Consider the following 24,120-nt stretch of genomic DNA (forward strand, 5'->3'; position numbering starts at 1 on the left):
TTATTTTTTGAGTTGTTTTCCAGTACAAATATCCAAACCTATTTTAATCTAGATATATTTACTTGAAAAGCAAAATGACTGAGATATTAAGTCATTAAAAAATGCCCCAAAATTAAGTGAGTTTATTTTTATAACATGAGAAAATAGCTGTCAGCATGGTAAGAAAAGTAGACTTAATTCAAAGGGAAAACAAGATTATTTTTCTTACCCCACTGACAGATTTTTTTCTTGTTTTAAGCATAAATTCTAATTAATTTTGATAAATAGTTCAGAAAATAAGAATTCATTTGTATCTTCATTTAAGAATGTTTAGATATTTCTACTGAAAAACAAGACAAAATTAATTAGTATTTTTATTGACTGGAACCATTTTTTGAAAATATGGTTCAAAATCTTTTACCGACTAGGGAAAAACATTTTTTATGAAACGTGTAACTCAGTTTGAAAATATAATAGGCATACGCTTACTTACATTTTGTGTTCATTTGATCCTGCAACGAACACACAAGATAACTCTTTCTCGTTTTCATAGTACTGGGATTCGCCAATTACCTCATGATACGATACACATGGTGACACATGTTATGATTCAGTAGCTCGTGAGCCATTGTGACATCATAATTGGATCAGGACTAAAGTCGCAACAAACTAACACTTTAACACAAACAGAAAATTCCTTCAGATAGATAGTTGGTTATCTTGTTTCACACTTATTCTGGGTTTAAAATAGTCTATTATGCTCACTAAGGCTGCATTTATTTGATTAAAAATACAGTAAAAACAGTAATATTGTGAAATATTATTAGAAATTAACATAACTGTTTTCAATTTGAATATAATTTAGAATGTAATCTATTCCTCTGATGCAAAGCTGAATTTTCAGCATCATTACTCCAGTCTTTGGTGTCACATGATCCTTCAGAAATCATTCTAGTATGCAGATTTGCTGCTCAAGAAACATTTCACACTATTATCAGTGTTGAAAACAGTTGTGCTGTTTAATATTTTTGAGAACTATGATATATAATTTTTTTCAGGATTCTCTAATGAATAGAAAGTTCAAAAACAGTCTAACCCTAAACTTTTGAACAATAGTGCACCTATTGACTTGCGAATGTGAGCATGTAAATCTGCTCTAGTTGTCATAAGATCATTCTACAGAAAACTGCAAAAAAAAAAAAAAAAAAAAGAAAAGAGAGCAAATATCCAAAATTTTTAACCGCTGTGTGAAAGTGTTAAAGTTTCTGTGACTGTACAAAGTGCATGAATATTTAATGATGCCAGCTTTAAGGCAGGCTGTCATTTGCTAAACAATTTATCATTGCATTTCATGCACCACACAGAATACCTCTAGCACTGCATATCTGGGTAAAAACTGATACTAACCCACTTTCAAAAGTAGCTTTTACCTGGGGTTAAAAAAGACATTAACCCTGGGTTAACCACAGCAGAATAAAACAAAAAGAAAAAAGGAAGAGAAACATAAAGAAAGAAAAACGGATAGAAGGAGGGAGGAAGATATGACAGAAGGAAGCAGCTCTTTTCTCCGTATTTGCATGAAAATGGTGTTGGCAGCTCAGAAGGGGAAACGGTGCAGAAGATTTGAGAGTAACACGTACCAAAGACAGTTCTGGCGGGCACGGATTCCTTATTTATCCAGAAAGACACTTGAGAAAGGATTACAGTCATGATGCAGGGGATGTACGTCTGAATCATGAAGTAGCCCATTTTCCGTTTCAAGTGGAAGTAGACCGTCATTACTACATATTCACCTGAAAGAGCAGAGAAAGAGAAACAGGAAGTGCCTTATTAGCCTAAAAGCGGACACGCAAAGGAACAAGGTCAGAATGACAGTCTGTCACAACGGCAGACTTATTTTGGCTGAACAGCAAAGTTTTCTGGCTGTTAAGCTGCGCTGGCAGATTCATCTTATTTTAACAGAATGAGGCTCACAGCCGTATTGGGAAACAGCGCTCCAGTAATCAAAACACACACTGAATGCTCCAAATCTCTTATGTAATTTTGATCAAAAAGACGTAATAAATAAACAAATGCCATTGCCCCCCCCCCTGTTTAACTGAGTGCTCAAAAAAAAAACAAGCTGATCTGCAAGCACTCATGCTGACCTTAACATTTAAGCTGACATTAGGCCTTGTGGCATGAGTAAAAAAGGTTTTTCTTTTAATTTAGCTTACATCGTTATCAGATATTCTCCATATGCGTTGATCAGGTGACTCCAGGTGTCTCTGAACAGTATGAACTGTAATGTAGCCTAAAGAGCCAGTCGGGTTTTTGTTATTTTTTACGCACAGGATAAACTGTTAAGACATCAAATCTGTGGTAGCTTGATGTTTAAAATGTAATTCTTCCTTTAGAGTAAGCAGTATAAACAAAACTAGATTTGCATTCCCAGAAAGAAACAGCAGTTCTTGAGTTTTAGGTAAGTTTTCTGTGTCAATTAAATACTATGTTGTTTCACATTTAAACACTGTTAAAGGGATAGTTAACACAAAAATGAAAATTCTGTCATTAAATATGCACCCTCATGTCGTTCCAAACCCATAAGACCTTCGTTCTTCTTCGGAACACAAATAAAGATATTTTTGATGAAATCTGGGAGCTTTAGATCCTGCATAGACAGCAACACAACTGAAATGTTCCTAGGCCCGAAAATACAGTATAGGGACACTGTTAAAATAGTCCATGTGACAGTGTAATTTTACGAAGCTATGCATGTGTCGTGATACTCCTGATAATGGCAGAGGACAGTGACGCGGAGGAGAAGAATTGTTGAATAAAGTCGTTATTTTTGTTTTCTTTGCACACAAAAAATATTCTCGTAACTTGAATCACTGATGTCACATGGATTATTTTAACGATGTCATACCTTTCTGGGCCTGGGAAAATTTCAGTTGTATTGTTATCTATGCAGAGTCAGAAAGCTCTTGCATTTCATCAAAAATATCTTGATTTGCGTTCAGAAGATGAAAGAGGGTCCTATGGGTTTGAAACGACAAGAGGGTGAATAATTACTGACACAATTTTCATTTTTGGGTGAACTATCCCTTTAAGATTAAAGGCCCACTCACACCAAGGACAATAACTATAAAGACAATGATAAAGATACAATTCTTGATATCATTCCCTATCTGTTGGTCACTACGAGTTATGTCGAATGACATATGGGGTCTCACTTGGGAGGCCAATCATCTGAGTTTAAGAGAAGACACCAATGAAAATTGGCTAGTGGATACGGGTATAAATAGGCGACAGGTGCATCCACTCATTAGATTTTTGCTTAGGAGCCGAGTGGTTGTATGAAAAGCTGTTATACTCCACAAAGCCATTCATCTACTGTGTGTCAGGATGGGCATGGGGCTGTGGTTCAAATCGTGTCACCATCACACCGATGTGTCGCCGCCTATTCAGCCCCTGGTTGGACCTTGCTTTTCTACGGGCCGGGGTGCCCTTAGAACAAGTGTCCCGGCATGTCGTTGTCAGATGCCTCCAACACGGCTGGGGCGCTACGTGCAATGTGCATGCAGCTTCAGGGTCCTGGACAGGACCTCAAATGTTTTGGCACATTAACTGCCTGGAGTTGCTGGCAGTGCATCAAGCCTTGCGGCAGTTTCGGCCACTGCTGCTGGACAAGCACGTGTTGGTCCGCTCGGACAACACTGTGGCTGTTTCGTACACCAACCGGCAGGGCAGTCTACGATCACGTGGTATGTCTCAACTCACCCGCCATCTCCTCCTCTGGAGTCAGACGCGGCGCAAGTCGCTACGTCCCATCCACATTCCTGGGAGGTCAATCGTGCAGCCGATGCGCTCTCAAGACAGCTCACTTTCCTAGGAAAATGGTGACTCCATCCCCAGACGGTCCAGCTCAGGTGGACCTGTTTGCTTCCCACGAGTCCTCCCACTGCCAGATGTACTATTCCCTGACTGAGGCCCCCCTCAGCATGGATGCACTGGCACACAGCTGGCCTCATACTCTACACAAGTATGCATTTCCCCCAGTGAGCCTGTTCGCACAGACACTGTGCTAGGTCAGAGAGGACGAGTAACAGGTCCTGTTGGTTGCGCCTTACTGGCCCACGCGGACCTGGTTTTCGGAACTCATGCTCCTCGTGACAGCCCCTCCTTGGTGCATCCCCCTGAGGAGGGACCTCCTTTCTCAGGGGCTGGGCACCATTGGCACCTGTGTCCAGATCTCTGGAACCTCCATGTGTGGCTTCTGGATGGCATGCAGCAGACCTAAGTGACCTACCTCCAGCGGTAGTAGACACTATCACTCAGGCTAGAGCTCCCTCTGCGAGGCCTGCCTATGCTTTGAAGTGGAGTCTGTTCACGAATTAGTGTTCTTCTCACCGAGAAGACCTCCGGAGATGCTTGATTAGAGCCGTGATTTCTTTCCCTGCTTGCTGCGCCATTCCCCCTCACAATGATGCAAGCACCTTTCTTCTCCCAGTAGAGTTCCCAGGTTGGTGAACCCAGGTTTAGCATCCTCCAGCACCCTCGGCAGTCAGACTTGGTGGAGCAGTCTGACACCAGGCCTAGTACTGGTGTTAGCATGCCCGGAGTCCCTCCATCAGGGAACGAGGGTTACGTACGTAACCGAGACGTTCTCAATATTAAAGAATAGCAGAGTCCACACCACAACTATAATGATAAAGCCACAGAGAAACAATATCGTTGGAATCACTTTCAGAAAAAAAAAAAATTCCCAGCTGATGAACGATTCAAACTTTGACATCCAAACAAAATTCATCCTGCTATCACGAGCTTGAGAATTTAAAGTGGCAGACCAACGTGCGGTTCTGGTGTAGACCAGAACCGCACATCCTCTGGTGTAGATACTAATATCGTTATCTTTATAGTTATATTTCTTGGTGTGAACGGGGCTTAACACTGTGTTCTAACCAGGCGCAACATGGTAAGTCTACAGCAACAAGACATTTTGTTGTACTGAAAGTGCTGTATATTGTGACATAATAACAACCAGTCAGAACTTTTTTTTATTATTATTATTTTTAATATATGGTCTATGGAGAGCAGGATTTTGGACTACTGATTTACCGTAGGATGACCCACATACATAGAAAACAAGCAACTGACAAAATGTCCTGTCATGATCAGGGCTGGTTTTGACATGTTGCTATAAATGGTTGAAAATATGGAGATAAAAAAAAAAAACCCTGACCAATCACAATTCTAACATGAAAATAGATATGAGATTTATTTTTAAATATATGAAATGAGCTATATAGTTTGAGCTGAATTAATCACAGAAATTTAACATGTACTGTAGAGATATGTGTTTACACCAAATCCCAACCACAGTGTTTGAGGAATATTAATACACTGCAAGCACTACACTACTGGTCAGTAGTTTGGGGTTCAATAGTTAGGATGCATTAAATTGATCAAAACTGGCAGTAAAGATATATACAATGGAAGATTGTTGAACTTTACTCTTAATCAAAGAATCCTGAAACAATGTTTCCACAAAAATATGAAGCAGCACAACTGTTTCAACACTGATAATAATAAGAAATGTTTCTTAACCAGTAAATCAGCATATTAGAATGATTTTTTAAGGATTAGGTGACACAGAATACTGGAGAAATGATGCTGAAAATTCAGCTTTTCACCACAGGAATAAATCACAGTTTAAAATATATTCAAATAGAAAACAGTTATTTTAAACTGTAAGAATATTTTACAATATTACTGTTTTAAGTATATTTCTGATCAAATGAATGCAGCCTTGGAGAGCATAAGAGGCTTCTTTCCAAAACACAGAAAATCTTACAGACCCCAAACATGTGAACAGTCGTATACTGTATATTTCAAGATATTTGCAGCAAAAATGTTGGTGTCACTGTTATGTGTAATGAGTGTGTTATGTGTCTGTACCGGTGATGGACTTTACAGTCTCGCTCGACACAGTCTGTCCGATCAGGTCGTACTGTACCAGGCTGGACGACTCAGGTGGGACCTCCACAGAATGCTGCGGTCCTTTAGTCCAGGTGTAGATCATCTCAGTCTTTGGGTAGGCATCTGACACAAAAAACAGAGCCATCATAACATATATGTGTGCATAACATAGCATTGTGTGTATTCCAGTGGAAATGAAAAAGTCTAATGAGATTAAACAGAGAGTAAATGGACACTTCTGCTGCAGTCTCCTGATGCTCCTATTTTCCTCCAGAGAAAAAAAGCCTTAGGTAAAATGGAAACAAATGAGGCAATTGCTGGCATATTGCTGGAAACTAGAGATCAGAGGAAAATATTTGTTTGCATTGAGATTTATGATCAGATTTTGGTAGCTTTAGCAAATCTGAGCCCAGTTTGAGACATGATGGTGAGATTGTTCTATAGTTACATGTGAGATTAGAATTTAATTTAATTTTAACACTGGAAACATTTTTATTCTAACTCGGCATTTTGTCTTCTTTTTCAGAACAAACATGACAATGCATTTACAATTAAGATAGTTTAGGCTTAAAACAAGAACAATTATCTGCCATTGGTAGTAATAAGGCAGCAGATGCAATGCATACCAGGTTTTCGCTGAGGAGCCGAGCAGGTGACCCGGCTGCTCAGCGGTGGTACAGCAACTGTGGCGACGTGACGTTACGTCTCCGTTTTCTCCTTCAGGGAACGAGGGTTACCATACGGAACCGAGACGTTCCCTTTCAGTCGGTCACTCTCAACGTTACATTGGTTACCGATGAATTGGGATCCCTAACAAAGCTCCATGGGTGCTGCCCCTTCCAGTGCCCTGTGTGAGCCGCCTGCACCCCTATTTGGTGTGGGCCTGGGCTCGGAACAAGTAGTTCCACTCACCATTGTCAAAGCACTACCTCACTGAGTGAGATTGGATAACACTGGGAAAACATACCCATTCCACTTGGAACAGGGATGCTGCGGAAGCCCTATCCTTCCTGGAGGAGTTTTCGGAAGCAAATACACATATAGCATCCGTTTAGGTGTATATGGAGAAATTGAAGGTGATTTTAACCCTCTTGGGAAGGCAGAAGTCTGCCGGGTAAACACGGGCTCTAAGGCTATACCTTGGACTATACACATATGAGTACAACTTAGGTCTCAATATGGAACCCTGCCTTTCATGGTTCTGACGGATTCATTGTGAAGGTGATGGAGGACCTCAACAGGGTCTACAGTACGGACACTCTGGAGCAGTTTTAGCAAGCCGACACCAACTGAGTGGGCTCGCAACTTGAACAGGCAGGTCACACCCTGTGCCTGATAAGCCAGGGCGATGGCAACCACAATCCAGTGGGCCATCCTCTGCTTAGAGACTTCTGCTGGTTTTTAACAGACAAAGAGCTGGTCTGAGGTCCTGAAGCTTTGTGTCTGGTCTACATAGCATCTTAATGCTGGGACAGGACAGAGCAAAGCCAGGGCTGGTTCTGCCTCCTCCGGGGGCAGCACTTTTAGGTTAACCACTTGGTCTTTAAAGGGTGTAGTGGGAACCTTGGGCACGTAGCTGGGCCGGGGCCTCAGGATTACCTGGGAGTCAGCCAGCCCAAACTCTGTGAGGCACGCTGTCTGTTCGACCGAATCCAACTCCATACCGAGAAAAGAGATCCTCTGCGTCGGGGAGAGTTTGCTCTTTTCCCAGTTGACCCGAAGGCCCAACAGGCTGAGGTGCCAGAGCACCAAGTCTCTGTGTTCACAAAACTGGTCTCGAGACTGTGCTAGAATAAGCCAATCATTGAGATAGTTGAGGATGCAAACACCTAACTCTCTGAGGGGAGCCAGAGCCCCCCCGCGACCTTCGTGAAGACAGGGACAGCCCGAAGGGCAAGACTCTGTACTGATATGCATACCCTTCGAACGCGAACTGCAGAAATGGTCTGTGGCGTGAAAGGATCAACACATGAAAGTATGTGTCCTTCAGGTCGATTGCTGCAAACCAATCTTGGGGACGGATGCACACGAAGATGCGTTTCTGTGTCAACATCTTGAACGGTAACCGATGAAGGGCCTAGTTCAAGACTCGCAGATCCAAGATTGGCCATAACCCACTGCCTTTCTTGGGAACAAAGAAATAAGGGCTGTAAAACCCCAACCTCATATCGGCTGGAGGGACCGGCTCTATCACATCCTTCGCCAGTAGGACTGTGATCTCTGCCCACAGAACAGGAGCATCGGCCGCCTTCACTGTAGTGAAGCAGATGCCGCTGAAATTGGGGGGACGCCGGGTGAACTGAATCGCATAGCCAAGGCTGATGGTCTGCAGAAGCCAGCAAGGTTGCCTGGGTAGTGCTGACCAGGCACCCAGAAACCGTACAAGCAGGACCAGCAGAACCACAGTCGTACCCGCAATGGGGCAGCGAGGTGGAACACAGGGACCCAACTCGGGTGGCTTGTGAGCTGACCGAAGAGGGGTGTGAGTGTGGGGTGCATGGCTCACCTGGTTCCACAGGTTGGCAGAGGCTGCGTGAGTAGGGCCTTTGTTGACGCTCTCGAACCGCCCGCTGCTGCCATCTGGCAAAGTAGGAGGATGAGTGAGGTCCGGTGTTTGGCCATCCGCAACTCTCTGTGCCCTCCTGGGACCCAGAGATAAAGGAAACTGCTCTTTCGTCAAGAATTTGGGTACCGTCGGCTGTGAGGCCAACGGCGGGAAAAAACAAAACAAAAGATTCTCCACCCAGCCCTCCTCCGGGGGAGGTAATGGTGTATTCACCATCTCCCGATAAGCAGAGCCCTCCATCTCAGGGTAGCCTGTCCCAGGGTCGCTTGCTCTTCCGATTGCCGCTAGGCTTTGCTGGAGGCTGCTGCGGATGCAGCGCTGCAGCCGGTTGACAGGTGGAGGCAGCAGCTGCCCACTGGAGCAGGATATGTCGGATCACCTCAGTCTGCTTCTGGACAGCAGAGAACTGCTGGGCAAAGCTCTCGACTGTGTCACCGAAGAGGCCGGTCTGGGACACAAGGGCATTGAGGAACCGAACCTCGGAGCGTGAGGTCAGAGGCGGTTTGAAGTTCTTTCAGAACTTCCGGATCGTGACCACCCTTGTGCAGGTCCTTCAATGCCTTGGCCTGGTGCACCTGCAGTAACACCTTAGCATGTAAGTGGAAGCAGCTTCCCCACAAGCCATATAGGCACTGCCAGTTAGACAAGACAAATGCCTACAGGCCCTGGAAGGGAGCATCGGGTCTCCCCACCAGGAGGAGACAGACTTAAGACACAATTGCATCGCTACCAACTGCTCCACCAGCGGAATCGCCGAATACCCCTTCGCTGCACCGCCGTCAAGGGAGTTGAGGGAGGAGGAGCATACCAGCAGTTTTCTGGCAGTAAAAGGCGCCGTCCATGACCTGGTGAGCTCATCATGCACTTCCGGGAAGAAAGGCACCAGGGCAATGAGAACCAGCGTGAGCCACCCCGAGAAACCAATCATCCAGCCTTGAGGGCTCAGGACGCGGTGGAGGTCTCCACTCAACCTCTACCCTCTCGGCAGCCCGGGAAAGCATAGCTGTTATCTCTGGATCCGATTCAGGCTTTGCCACCATCCCAGAGGGCGGCAGCGCCGCCGAATCTTTATCAGAGATCTCTCCCTCTGATGCTGAGATCGACATCTGGTTGGGGGGGAGGTCCACTAGGTACCGCTGTTACGCTTACTGAAGAGGGCCCAGGTCGTTCCGAGGATCACTCCATTGGATCATGCAAGAGCACTGATGGTCCCTCGAGGGTTGGTTCCCTGAGAGGTTTGCCACCACTGTAACCCTCAAACCTCCCGTGCCACTGCTGGAAGTGGTTCTTGTCTGTCGGCCACCAGAATGAGCCCCAGATCGCAGCAGCGGCAACGGGACTCTGCCCTTCTGTGCATTGGCTCGTTTAGTTTACACTCTAAGTAGATTGGTCTATCGAAGTGATATCCCAATTCGTCGGTAACCATCGTGACGTTGAGAGTTACTGACTGAAAGGGAACAATATGTTATTGGAAAGAAACAAATAAAATATAAAAAGGTCCCATCTGTGAATTTCTTTCCATGAACTGATGCAATTTGGAAATCAGAAGACCGAAGTCCAACATTTATGATCTAATTATACTGCTGCCATGTCAACAACTGTCTCGATTTTTCTATTTTTATTTCACCAAAGGCAATAAAGGAGTTAATACTTCAATTAAACATATCTGAAAACTTCATTATGTCTCCCAAGCGATGAAAGAGCAATCTTTGAGCAATAAATCTTCCTCTGGGTATGCCTACGCATGGAACTGTGCGTATTAGTCCGTGAGCTCAGGGTCGAACGGTCACCGTTAAGACACTGATCTTTCTTCACTGCTGCCCACTTCCTCCACTGTGCGTGCCAATCTCAAATCCGAGCCAAGCAAAACAATCATCCTGAAACAGAAATCAGATCCGCTGAGATGTTCTCCTGCTTGGAATCAGACAGATCTCATTTATGGAGGAGAAATCTACACATCAAATGGCTCATGCTCTCGGAGTAAAGACTGACATCCAGAAGTCCATCGGCATGTTCCCTGTGCTCCTGTCCTCCTTTGAGATCGTCATCATCATCATCTCTATCTTCCTTAATTCTCTTTTTTTTCTCTCCTCCTCGCTGTCTCTTTCTCCATTTCTGTTTCTGAACCCCCACACACTGGGAAATAGAGCAGAGGAAGGGCTTCCAAGACACCCACCAACAACCCCATGAAAATAGAAAGAGAGCGCGCAAGAGAGAAGAGAGAGGGGACAGAGAGACTAAGCTAGTTTTGATCCAAAGTCACGCTGGGCATGACAGAATCTTTCGAGGGGAATTGAATGAACCCATGCGGGCGAGAGAGACAGATCAGTAAAACATGAGTATAATTACAAACTATTTTCTGATGACTCAAACTTGTCAGCACAAAACTTTCTGTCACGATGCTGATGTTTGGTTTCTAGCTGCCAGGCCATTGCTAAGTGGTTTCCATGGTTAACTAAAATAAAGCAATTTTCATTACTTGGAATAAAATAAATATTAACTGAAACAAAACAAAAAAAAAAAAAAATTGTATTTCTGCTAGTTGCCAAGGCAACAATTCTCTTTCATGTTTAGTTTAACTTAAAGTACCAAAATAACTAAAACATAACCCAATAAATCCAAATTAGTAAAAACTGTATAAAAAAAACTAATAAAAATGAAGAAAAAATATATCATATAAAATATAAAATAGTAAAATAAAATTGTATTTTATCAACGTTACTAAAAAAATACTGGTGGTTTCTAAAATGTCCAGCAAGATTTTGCAGGCAAAACATCATTATTATTCAGTTTATTATTATATTTAATTTCTAAATTAAACATTAAACAAAATAAATAGTAAAATAATAAATTGAGTACTAAATAATAATAATAATAATAATAATAATAATAATAATAATAATAATAATAATAGTAACAACAATCCAAACAAAGTAGTTTCGCTTTCACAGTGAAACACACAGCGTCTATACAACATGGCGGCGGTGGCAACAACAATACTACAACGAGAATAAAAGGTATGCCTTCTTTGCATAGACATCTGGGTGGCGTTATGCAAATCTTCCCACATATTGATGTAGATATGTGAGGGCAAGTTAGAACGAGCCATTTCAGGGGGGCATGGACGAGTGTTAACTTTTATAAAGAATATCTCTTTGGATTTGAGACTTTAGTCTTTGCAACTTCACAGATCTTCTTTATTCACCAAGAGACTGTAACACTCCAAAGAGAAAGGAAATTTGAAATAGCATCATATGACCCCTTCAAACCAATGAGTTTTTACTGTGGTGGAAAGTAAGAACACAGAAGAAAGGAAGTAAGGAAGCCCAGTAAACAGCAAAACTATTTACACTACAAACCAGTGTGTTTATAATTGTGACAACACATAAAACTAGTATGATAAAGACCAGTTTGCAATATCAAGCAGTGTAACAAGCTGTTTTGTAAGGCTAAAAATAACTGGAAGTGGATGACACAGAAAGCCTTGCACATTAAAGTTACAAACAGCTGCAACACTCTTCCATTAAAAATAAGGTGGATAAGTGCTTCTTATTACAAGTTTAGGAAGATGGATGGCGTATAGTTGTGTTCATAAATGTACATTAATGTACATTATAAGCATTCAAGTGGTGCAACATTTACTGCAAACTGCAACACTGAAAACTCCTGAATATAAGCCGTATATTCATAACAATGCCGTGCTTCACCCTGATACACACAACCCAATATTTATTTAATTAAATCACAGCCTCTGTGATTTGATAATCATTCTGTACTTTTATTTCAATTAATCGTGCAGCCTTACAGTGCAGAATGGACTACACAGTAAGATTTAGTACTGTTCAAATCACTAACCCACTGAGTGATTGTGACCCGAGCAAACATCACTAATACATGAATACAGAAGAAAGAGAATGGCATGACATGAGAGAGGAGCAGAAAACTATAAAGAGTGCAAAGGAAAGAGCGTAAAGTAAAAACGAGATCTGTTATAGGTCTGCACTGTCCCGGGGCAGGAGGGAAAGCTGTGGTGACCTTCTCGGCTCTACAGGGGATGAATAGCTCTCTGTCTAGATGCTTCCCCTCCGGCCCAAAGAAAGGACAGGAATATGTACAGTATAAGACAAAGAAGAGAGAGCGAGATATCCGTCAGCACATTAGCGCAGCCACCACTAAAAAACCCAAACATTGAGATCGTCCTCCATCACAATGTCACAATGCGCCAACATGAGCTCTCTGGACTGATTTTATCTCCAGATCTTCCAGCAGTCTCCATAAAAGAGCCCTACCCACCTGCCACATATTCCCATTTGAGATTACGCCTTCTTTTCTGATTTCTCTTTCTGTTCTTGAACTTTTTTTCACGTTTTCCTTTTCATTTTTGCTGACCGACTGTCATGACAGTCCTGCTGATATAGAGATTCTTTGTTCAGTTTTTAGAAAATGAACCAACTCTGTATTTACACACTCGGAGGAAAAAGTAATTTCTCCTTGTGGAGAAGAGCTGTTTTTCAGACCTCTAAGGTATTTGCTCTTAAATTAAACTTGTAGCTTATATACTGTGTATATATTTATATATGTATTTTTTTTTCTATCCCAAAGAATAGGATGAACGTCATGAGTTTACATTTGCTTAACCGACTATGAAAAAGCAATTCTAGATGAAGAACTATTCAGTGTTTAAACTAGCAGCCAGGGCAACAATATTGTGTTATGCTGAAATAATTTTTTTGTACCATAAATTCTCAAAGATTCTATGTTAAGAATGCAATACTAGCATACTGCTTACTGCATACTACACATTGTACACTGAATACCACCTGCTATTTAAATTTAAATAAATAAAACTATTTGTTTATTTCTTAAATGTTTCAAAAATTATTTTAAACTTGTAACATTACTTTTATTGGCAAGTTGAGCACATTGCAAGTCATTAAAGGTGTCATATGATGTTGCTAAAAAATAACGCTATTTTGTGTATTTCGTGTAATGAAATGTGTTTATGCGGTTTAAGGTTCAATTTTCCACATACTGTACATTATTGTGTCTCTTCTATTCCCCGCCTTTCTCAAATGCGTCGATTTTTACAAAACTCGTGCTCTGATTGGCCAGCTATCCAGTGCGTTGTAATTGGCCAAATCCCTCAAGTGTGTGACGGAAATGGCACGACCCTTACCATACTGTGATGCCGTGTCTCGGTGTGACGAGACAAAACCAATAAAACCCATTACAAATTAGGCATTTTTTGCATTCAGTGGGGACATAATTACTGATTATAATGACTTATACTGTCTTTTTACGTGTTGCGTTGCATCGCAAAACATACTTACAGGCTGTGAGTCAGCATTATTTGTCATAACACTGGCATTGTGGGCCTCTCTCTTAGGAAAAATTCCTTGTTTTCCGTAAAATGCGATGCACACATCTGTATATTTGGGTTGAACTGTTCTGGAACAGTGTTGCGAATACAACTTAACCACTGATTTCTAGTTGTGTCCTCTTTTGGAAGGCCAAACAAAGTAGTTTTGCTTTCACATGAAACAAAAATTTATAAAGAATATCTCTTTGGGTTTGAGACTTTAGTCTTTGCAACTTTAGGGATCTTATCTATGCACAAACAGCTGGTAACACTCCAAAGATAAAGGAAAACTTGAAATCACATCATATGACCCTTTTAACAGTTTTGGCCTTTTTCTGCTACAGAAAGCCTGTAAATTTTAAATTTTGTATGCTAGAAGTGAATTTTGTCAGCTTTTAGAAGCATACTAACATATAGATGAACTGCAATTCTGAATTTGTAGGCTCTCTACACACAAAATAAACCCTTAAATAATCAATTCTGTTTCTCGTTTGAATTGTTTTGTCATCTGACAGTGAAGAGAGAGAAAAATCCATTTTTAAAGAAGGGATTATTTCTGTGCTCTTCAAGAAACGCTTCGTAAGTAATGTTCTTCTCTTCACTCCAAATGCTTAATTTAAAATGCCATGTTCCTTTACTCTGAAATACTGGCTCAAATCATGCTTTAGTGTGTTCTGTGGGATGAAAAAATCAACATATATAAAGAGTAATCCTCACAGCTGCCGAACTTCAGAGGGCAGGAGTGACCATCCATGGGGAAATCGACGAGTTTCATTGGACATTCTGCAATGATTGTCAACCTGTCAAAAAAACACAAAAACAAACAAACAAACAAACAAAAAAACAGATAAAATGGTTAAAATATTGAGGATGTGATGTCCACCAATGCCTTCAAAGTACTTTACACCAAGTAGTACATGTTCCTGGATCAACATCCATTTCTATCAACCAGCTAGTATTGTAGTGTTAGCCTAAGGGCGGTGTTTGAGGCTTCAACAACATTCATATCAACCTGCCATTTTCCACTGAACACAAATGCTGTTGCAGGACCAACAAAAGATGATCCAGGAACACATCCTACTTGGCAAAACGATGGTCACCCACGAGCAAACATAGCCTGCCAAAGTCTTTTCAGCATAAATTGGACTCAGGACTGGACAGATGCATGTTGTACCTCATAGTGTACAGGATGGTGCCGTTCTTCATGATTCGGAAGAGTCTGTTGGGTGCTGTCATGTTGTGAGCCACAGATCTTTTGCCATTCCTAAAGAACGTGTCAGGGGTCCAGACTTTGGTTACCATCAGGTTATTTAGCCGGAGGATCTCCACCGGGCCTTCATACTTCAACCGCCTATCCACCCACGTCTGGCGGAAGAACACGTCCATGGTGTACTCCTGGAAAAAAACACAGACATAGAGCAGTCAAAACTGCATGCAAATCAATCTGACTTACTCCTGACAGAACGCTTCATTAGAGTGGTTCTGTAAAAAGCAACTTCTCAAAACAAAAACAAAAAAAATCCACCATAATCTTGCAAAAACTCTGTCTAGGCATTTAAATAAACACTTCTCCTCACACTGACAAACTGTGCTCCTGCCAAATTCCCCTGTAACCCTTATAAAACAACATAACATCAAAACCCTATTTACATTTTCATCTTGATATGAACTCAAGGATTTCTCATCAAATTCTTCCAAGAAAGAAATTTCTTGTAAACAATCCTCTGTAACCCTTAACCCCTTAAAAAACAACATAAATATTTACTAAAATGTCTTAAACTGTGCAGATTCACCAAAAAAGCAAAGTATGCATCTCATGAACTCTAGCATTTTCAATCAAATTCCTCCAAGAAGAATTTCCTTGTATAAAAATCCCCCCTAACCCTAACCCTAACCCTAACATAAAATCAAAATAAAGTATGCTTACTTTTTAAAGACATCCTTGTATTACCTTGTAAAACATTCCTGTAACTCTTAAAAACATTGTGAAATCATTTATTTTCTATTTTCTTTTTAAAGAAATGTCTGTTATAGTATTCTACACCATTAATCAGTTGATTTTACTCTGCTAAATAACATTTATTTTCATAATCTTACAGCAAAGATCAAACTTTCTTCACATGTGAAACAACTTTTTCTTTTCTTCTAATGTAATCAAGGTTATGTGGGCAGGGAAAAATAAAAGTAGCCAACAATATATATATATATATATATATATATATATATATATATTATATATATATATATATATATATATATTATATATATATTTTTTTTTTTTTTTTAGGAATTATGGCATCAAAAACGACACTCAACTTTACTTGTCTTCTAAGCCAAATTCTACCCTTTTTTCTTCCTCTCTTTTGGGCTGCTTAGAAGAGATTAAATCAATCCTGTTTTTTTTTTTTTTTTTTTTTTTTTTTTTTCGCATCACTTTCTAAAGCTGAATATTAACAAAACAGAAGTTCTCCTTGTTGGTACCAAACCTAATTTGTCAAAATCCAACAGTTTTTCACTTTCTGTTGATAACTATAATCTCCCCATCTACTCAGGTTAAAAGTCTGGGCATGGTCCTCGATAGTTCTTTATCTTTCGAAAAAGCATGTGAACAATATCACTCGGTCTGCGTATCTCCATTTATGGAACATCAGTCGCCTTCGTCCATTTCTCACACCAAATTCCACAGCTATTCTTGTACATGCTCTAGTTACCTCGCACATTGATTATTGTAACTCTCTTCTCTTTGGGCTACCTTACAAACTCCTTCACAAATTTCAGTTGGTCCATAATTCAGCTGCCCATATAATTACCAGAACCTCCTCCATCAAGCATATCACTCCGGTTCTCTACCATCTTCACTGGCTTCCTGTTAAATATCGAGTAGATTATAAGATTTTACTTCTCACTTTTAAAGCTCTTCATAATTTTGCACCACAATATCTCTTTGATTTGCTTCATATTTACATCCCGAAGCATACCCTCAGATCTTCTTCATCTGTTTCCCTTGTTGTACCTTCTGTTCGTTTAGCCACTATTGGGTCTAGGGCATTTTGTTGTGCTGCTCCTGATCTCTGGAATTCTCTTCCACAATCTATATGAGAAAGTGACTGTCTGACTACTTTTAAAAGATTTCTTAAAACTTACTTGTTTAAATTAGCTTTCTCTGATCAATTTTAAATTATTTCATGTCAATATTTGTTGTTTGTTGAATTGTTGTCTTGATTTTATCATCATCACTCAACTGTATGGTGTCCTTGAGTGCTCTGAAAGGCACCTTTAAATACAATTTATTTTATATTTCTACTTCAAAACTTCACATTTAATTAAACGTTTTACTTGCCATTTCTTTGTAATTATTTGTAGTTAGTGTACTGCAGAAAACCAGCTGAATATTCAGTTTCACACCTGGAAATATATGACGTTACAGAATTTGAATGTATTAAGAATGCCATTTTGTGATTATTTTTATTACAGTCTGTACCAATCTGAGCTAAACACTGTAAGTTTGGTCACATTTAGTGCTGTTCTGCTCTTGTGCGAGGTGCTGAACCTCATATTGTTCTCAGGGGAAAATACCTGCTGAAATTGTTGACTCAATCGCATTTTGTCTTTTTTTTTTGTTCTACTCGATTCACTCTGACTAAGCAGACAACTGCACCTTGCAATGATCTACAGTAAATGGCAAGCTGGCTGAATAATTTATTTTAATCGTATCTCAGCGGACGGATATGATACCTTATAAAACAGCTGCTTGTGCACACATACATGTACACACACAAATCCAACGTGTTTACACATAATAATAAACATCTCAGATCGCTCACCATCTCTACGTCGGAAACTGGGCCAAAACTTGTGACGTAAATATCAGTCTTCACTTCCGTCACTGGACCTGGTCAGACACAGGAATCAGAATTACATTAAACCCCTTATGACTAGAAATGGTTCTGAAAAAAATGCACAGAACTGATATATGAATGCAACTCAAACCAGGTATTACGAATAAAATAAATGGATCAACACAGGATTGCTTTTGCTTTTGTTTTTGTTTTGTTTTTGCTGTCAAAGTCAACATGAATCCACATTCTTGACTTATTTGACTTTGATATAAAAAATATTGGCCAGGACTTGATTTGATCTATCAGGAATTTATCTGATGGTGTAAAGTATGTGTCAGGTGTCAGAATGGAATCACAGCTAAATGTGAGTCACAGTGGAGTGGAAACTTTGTAATTATTTGCTTATATTGTGTAACCTTTATGACAATATTACACAGTGTTAGATAACTACTATTAAGATTTTAGAAAGGCTGCATTACCTACAGTATTAAAGTACTGTAAAACAACACATAAACAGCTATTTGGCTGTTGGTTAAAATCAAAGGAATAGTTCACCCAAAAATGAAAATTTGTTGAAAATTCACCCTCAGGCCACCCAAGATGTAAATACGTTTGTTTATTCAGAAAAGATTTGGAGAACTTTATCATTACATCATGTGCTCACCAATGGATCCTCTGCTGTGAATGGGTGCCATCAGAATAAGAGTCCAAACAGCTGTAATATCACTGTTGTATCACTGTTTACAAAATTGTAAACAGTGCTTGGTCTGTGCATATTTCTCATTTCTAGATTCAGACAAGATGACTTTTATCACTGGATGAAGCTATTTTATGGATAGAGGACTTATATTTTAGCCAAAAGCAACAGTTTGAAGTTATAAAAAAATAGTAATGACGTGTTTGTCTCCTACAAACATGCAGCTTTTCACTTGATAGACTCATCGTGTATATGACTTGTGGATTATTGCGATGTTTTTATTAGCTGTTTGGACTCTCATTATGACGGCACCCATTCACTGCAGAGGACCCATTGCTGAGCAAGTGATATAATGCTACATTTTGCCAAATGTGTTCTGATGAAGACACAAACTCATCTACAGATACATCTTGGATGTGACGTCAGCCAAAAGGAAAGGCAGATTATGCAGTTTTTTTTTTCGTAAAATACATATGGTGTCATATACTGTACAATATGGCCATGATTGTGTTTTAGGAAAGGAAATGGGCACAGGTTGGATTTTACTTTTCTCTGACTAAAGCCATTTATCATTTATGTATCTACTTTTACAAAATTCTTGTGGAGGGAAAAATGAAAAAAATGAATGAACAAATAAAGACCAAAAGTGTCACTGAAAACAGACTCAGGCACTCAAAGCTCTAAATCACATGATTAATCACTGAACCGTCTCATTGGTTGAACTTGAGAGGGTTGAACTCCTAATGTTCTAGAGGCTCTCTGATAGATGCTTGAGTAAATCACTTGAGAGTGAAGTGCCTTCAGTCAAACACAAGAAAATGGATTATCTGTCATTAAACAGACACCATGAGCATCTCTCACAGCTGACAACCATGAATCCTACAGAAATACTGTATGAAAGACAAGAACAATCTCACAAACTCAGTCCACTGCACATAGCAATCAAAAAAGAGATCTTAATATCTCAAAACTTGCTTCTATACAAATGAGATTAAACTGAGAGTAAATGAAGGTTTCTCAGGTCTCCTGTTTTCAGATGCATCTCCTTTAGAGATTCAAAAGATATTTCAACAGTGCCTCAAACTGCACAGATTTGCCAAAAGACCAAAGTATGCAATCAAAAGACAAAAGGTCTCAATATGAACTCAAACATTTCTCATCAAATTCTTTGAATACCAAGCTGCTGTTCACATTCACTTTATAGATATATACACTTACTGCATGACAATTATCTCACCTGTTTCTATAGTTATTTATTTAGATTTAAAATTTTAATTAAAAATAACAGAGAACTTCACTCAGTCTCTCAAGCTATAAAAGAGCAACCACCGAGCAATTTTTCTTTTCTCAAAAATGTCATTCCATAGCATGCATTATTTCTTGAGTGAAACACAGAAGGAAAATTTTTACACAGCTTTTTTTTCTTCTTTTTTTTTCCAATATAACAACAGGTCATGCAGTGTATTTTTTTTTTTTTTTTCGAAGTTATAAATAAAACAAAAGATTATTGGGGTACATTTTACAAGAAAATACTATTTCAGTCTTTCTACATCAAAATTTCACATTTGATTCAGTCTTACTTGCTGTTTCTTTGTAATTATTTGCAAAAATTACTAGCAATTCCTGAAAATTTTGAGAATAATTTGTGAGAAAATTGTTTCAACGTAAATCCTACTTCATAATTTTAGTAGTGTCATTAGTCAAGCTCTAGAAAGTACCAAAATAACCCTTTTAAGTATCATAAAATGACTCATGCTCTATATTCCAAGCCATCTGAATCCATAATACAGCTTGTATGAAAAACAGAAACTCAAAATTTAGCTTGTTATTTACAAGAAAACAAATCGTTCTCTTGAGCCAATGATTTCAGAAGACTTATAGTGGACAATTCGTATGGACTACTTTTATGTTGCTTTTTTGTCACATGCAACATTAATCAAACTCGAAACAAAAAGTAGAGTGAATTTAAATTTTTGGGTGAACAATTACATAATACAGTGTATTTTGAAAAGTGCATTTCTTCAAACCCAAGTCCTCACGACGCAACAATCAGACGACAACTAGAAGGCCAGTGATAAGAGACGCGCCCGAGCCCTGATATCTATCATCTCTGAAGCACTGCATTCTTTGGCAAGGGCAACTCATGCGATCCTACTAGAACTGTGAACCCACACCATCTAGCTGAGAGCTGATCAAGCCCCTCCAGCCTGATCCAGCTCCGCTCGAGAGCTCTTGTCATGTGAAGGTGGGTGTGCTGCTCTGTTTGGAGAGATGTTCTCTCTGCCTCTTCACTAAAGTTACATAAAAAACCAGAGCTTCATTCCCTGAGCTCCAATCACATCCTGGCATTACGCATAGAGATCCACAAGCTTTTATTTGATTATTTATTTCTTGACTAAAAAAAAAAAAAAGGAAATGAGGAAAAGGGGATAGCGGAAACTGTGACGTGTGCAGCAAGTCTTGATGTTTTTCTTTATATAGTAACTTTCATCAATAAGTCATTAATCAAAATTATATAATGATTAATACATTACTAGCTATAGGCTGAACACATTTATTCCATTTCTGCATGCACACTAACTAATGATATTTGAGGCAAATTATTTTAATGACGATATAAAGTGTTAGATTTTAATAAATATACACGCGAAGTTTAAAATCTATTTTTAAATCTTTCAAGCACACTCTAAGGGGTTAATTCAGAAGTTTCAAGCACTATGACCACAGTAATTTTTTTCCACGCTATTGTACTCAAAACTAGAGCTACAGTAAAATTAGTCGATGCTGACCACCAGTTATACAGCAGCAAACCATTTGGCTTCGCAAAACAGGTTAAAACGCTGATGCGCGCTGTTAAAAGATAGAAGAGCGTGGGAATGTGAGCGGTTTACGCACACAGAGCGAACATCTGTACTCTTCCTACTTAAAATGTGCATTAAGCGGCTTTCTCGACGCGATTACATAACCAGATTCGCTTAAACAAACAAAAGGCACCGATCTAACAGATACATGGAGAGCAGAGAAAGAAAGTGGGCAGCAAAGGGACATTTGGAGTTGGCATACACCTCCATCTCCCCTCAGAGGACACCAACCCTCACCAAACAAACAACACTTGGTAAACAGCATGCGACCTGCGTAAAAACACAACATTTGGAGAGCTCGCTTTGTGCGAGAAGCTTTAAAAGCAACGTGCGCTTTATTTTTGGCCAAATGTTGGGCTGATTTTGGCACGTACCCCCAAATCCAGGTCGGAGTCTGTTGTCGTATCCATCCAGAAGTCGGTCCAGAATGCGTGTGAAATTTTCCGGATATAATTTCTCATCCTTTCTGATCTGTCCAGATATTCTCTTTATGCTAAAAAAAAAACAACACAGAGCAAACTGAAGCATTTTAACATTGAGCACACATTAAATAAACGCCTATTTTTCGTATCAATCAACTGCACAAACAGTTCAAAAACGCCCGGGTTTGTCGCTTGTAACCTCGAGGCGGAGAGATGCCATGCGCAACGCTCACATCCAGTTGGAACTCACCAAGCCGCCACACAGAGAAAGTAGAGGAGAGTGGAAATAGAAGTGGGGTACATCGCAGTCACCATCTCCTTCTTGGCAGAAACCATGTTTACATGCCATTCTTTAAGCCTTCTTCACATTTCCCTTCGCCAAACGTCCCGAGGAAAGATCGAGGAAACGTGCGGCAGCGCGCAAGACGCGCTTCACCATCACCCGCAAATCCGTGCCAGCGAAGGTTCCAAATCCAGAACTCGCTCTGCGCCCGATTGATCGCCTACATCCAAACCCCAAACTCAGTGGTTAAGAGAAGCATATGGTGAAGCATCCTGTGGAATCGTGCGTCTCGCTGTGAGGAGGTTAGAGGAGAGAGAGGAGGACGCGCTTGGTTCCTACACACTCGCCTCAGTGCCAAAACTGGGACATGCGTCCGACGCTCAACACACTCACGAGCGCACTTAAGAGAAGTCTGCCTGCGAACGTTTGTGCAAAATCACTTTGGTGATGTAGTGGCGGCATTGCGCATGAACTCACTTTACGAAGCAGTTCTCATGTCCAATCTTGCCCGTGGTAAACTTTGACTTTGGGGGACGGGTGTTAATTGATCTTGGCAACTAAAAGGTGCAAATTTGTATTCTGCCTTTCTTGGATTATAATTAAACCCGCTTGCATTGCAAGATTAACAGCTCATGCTCTCTCGGAAAAGATCAAACTTACCCGGGAGTGTAAATATTACAGCATATTGAAATGGGTCAGTGTTTGTCGCAACGTTACACACATGCTCGCGCACAATCCGAGGTACACTGTACAGGAAGTAGGACAAACCACACGCAGCTCCTGTACACCTGGGACAGGACAAAGTCTTCGATGTATTATGTGGTGTTCCTGTGGCTCAGTGGTAGAGTATTGCGTTAGCAGCGCAAAAGGTTGTGGGTTCAATTCCCAGGGAAAACATGTTAGGTAAAAAATGTTAGCCTGAATGCACTATAAGTCGCTTTGGATAAAAGCGTCTGCTAAATGCATAAATGTAAATGTATTGCCCGTGCGTAATGTCCTGCGAAGAACATGCTTGGTTTCCCTCCTGGTCCCACACTCGATGGTAACCGTGAAAAGAAAAGCTAATTAACTTGTCCAATTGTTTTTGATAGCAATCATACCCAGCGATCCTTATCAGCACAAGCTGACACACTGCACATGCATAATAACTCCAGTCTGTCACTATCACAGCCTATATAAAGCATCAGATTCGAGCTGATCCAGGATCAGCTGCTGTGTTGTATTTAGTTGGCTATAAAAAGCAAAAACTTATCCTCAATCAGCACTCTCGTTCTGCTTTATAGTGTATGATCTGTGGGCAGCTGGTGGCGTATTCACCGGCCTTATTCACAGGTTGTTCGCGTGCGAGAAAAGCTTATACTAAACATAGTGAGCTAGAGGTGGCACTCTAGTGTAACATCACATTATGAATATGTGGTAAAATAATGAAGAACAAATTATTATTTTAGTCCTCCATGTGCTTTTTAGTGAAGAAACCAGCTAGGAGTTTGCAAAGTTGTCATCTTCATTATTAATTAGAGAGAAATGTTTAAATGCGCTACACTTTATAGTTTCATGTCATAATGCTTTTTTTTTTTCTTTTTTTTTCTCCTATACTGATTATAATTTGAAGAGAATGAGGCTTTGGAGGCTTGTCCTAATTTTGGACAAACTATTCTATTATCTTTAGCATGAAGCAAAGAGTCTGCGCACAACAGAAATCTAATAGTGAAACAGCCAAACAACTTCTATCTAGGTAACTGCAATTTTTGCATTGATCATCAGTGCACATTGTACACATTGCACAAGTACTATAAATATTTTTGTAAACCTTCATTAAAACACTAAAGTTCTGTTCTGTTCTGCTTATGTTACCAAGGCTGCATGTGTGGGGAAAAATAATAACAATATTATTAAAATCATAAAAAACGGATGAAATCCCATCCTATTTTAGCACATGATGGAACTGAAATTACAAAGAGTAATATTTAAATGTGCGGTCACCAAATGACAGATAGGGTGAGTGTTCAGGAAACCTGTTTGAAAACAGTAGTTATTTATGCAATTCCATTTGGTGGGACTAGATGGACAGAAATTACACACTTTGCCCTTACAAATAAGTTAAAGTGCATAATTGTGCAGAAATAGGATAAGACATATTATAGGCTACCTTT

At 40.0% G+C, this 24,120-nt stretch overlaps 1 protein-coding gene across 1 annotated transcript in view; it reads right to left on the minus strand.

Moving 5' to 3' along the window:
- Positions 1-22,582, minus strand: part of LOC109096045 (gamma-aminobutyric acid receptor subunit alpha-6-like) — a 41,456-nt gene extending 18,874 nt beyond the window's left edge. The window contains exons 1-7 of the mRNA XM_019109718.2: positions 21,935-22,582; positions 21,637-21,755; positions 17,690-17,757; positions 15,040-15,260; positions 14,583-14,665; positions 5,920-6,063; positions 1,620-1,772 (exon numbers count right to left, since the gene is read on the minus strand). Coding sequence (XP_018965263.1) covers positions 1,620-1,772; positions 5,920-6,063; positions 14,583-14,665; positions 15,040-15,260; positions 17,690-17,757; positions 21,637-21,755; positions 21,935-22,020 — 874 coding nt within the window. The 5' untranslated portion in view covers positions 22,021-22,582. The remainder of the gene's footprint in view (positions 1-1,619; positions 1,773-5,919; positions 6,064-14,582; positions 14,666-15,039; positions 15,261-17,689; positions 17,758-21,636; positions 21,756-21,934) is intronic.
- Positions 22,583-24,120: the final 1,538 nt, after the last annotated feature.

The sequence above is a fragment of the Cyprinus carpio genome, chromosome B14 (genome assembly GCF_018340385.1).
Source record: "Cyprinus carpio isolate SPL01 chromosome B14, ASM1834038v1, whole genome shotgun sequence".
Classification (NCBI taxonomy): Eukaryota; Metazoa; Chordata; class Actinopteri; order Cypriniformes; family Cyprinidae; genus Cyprinus; species Cyprinus carpio.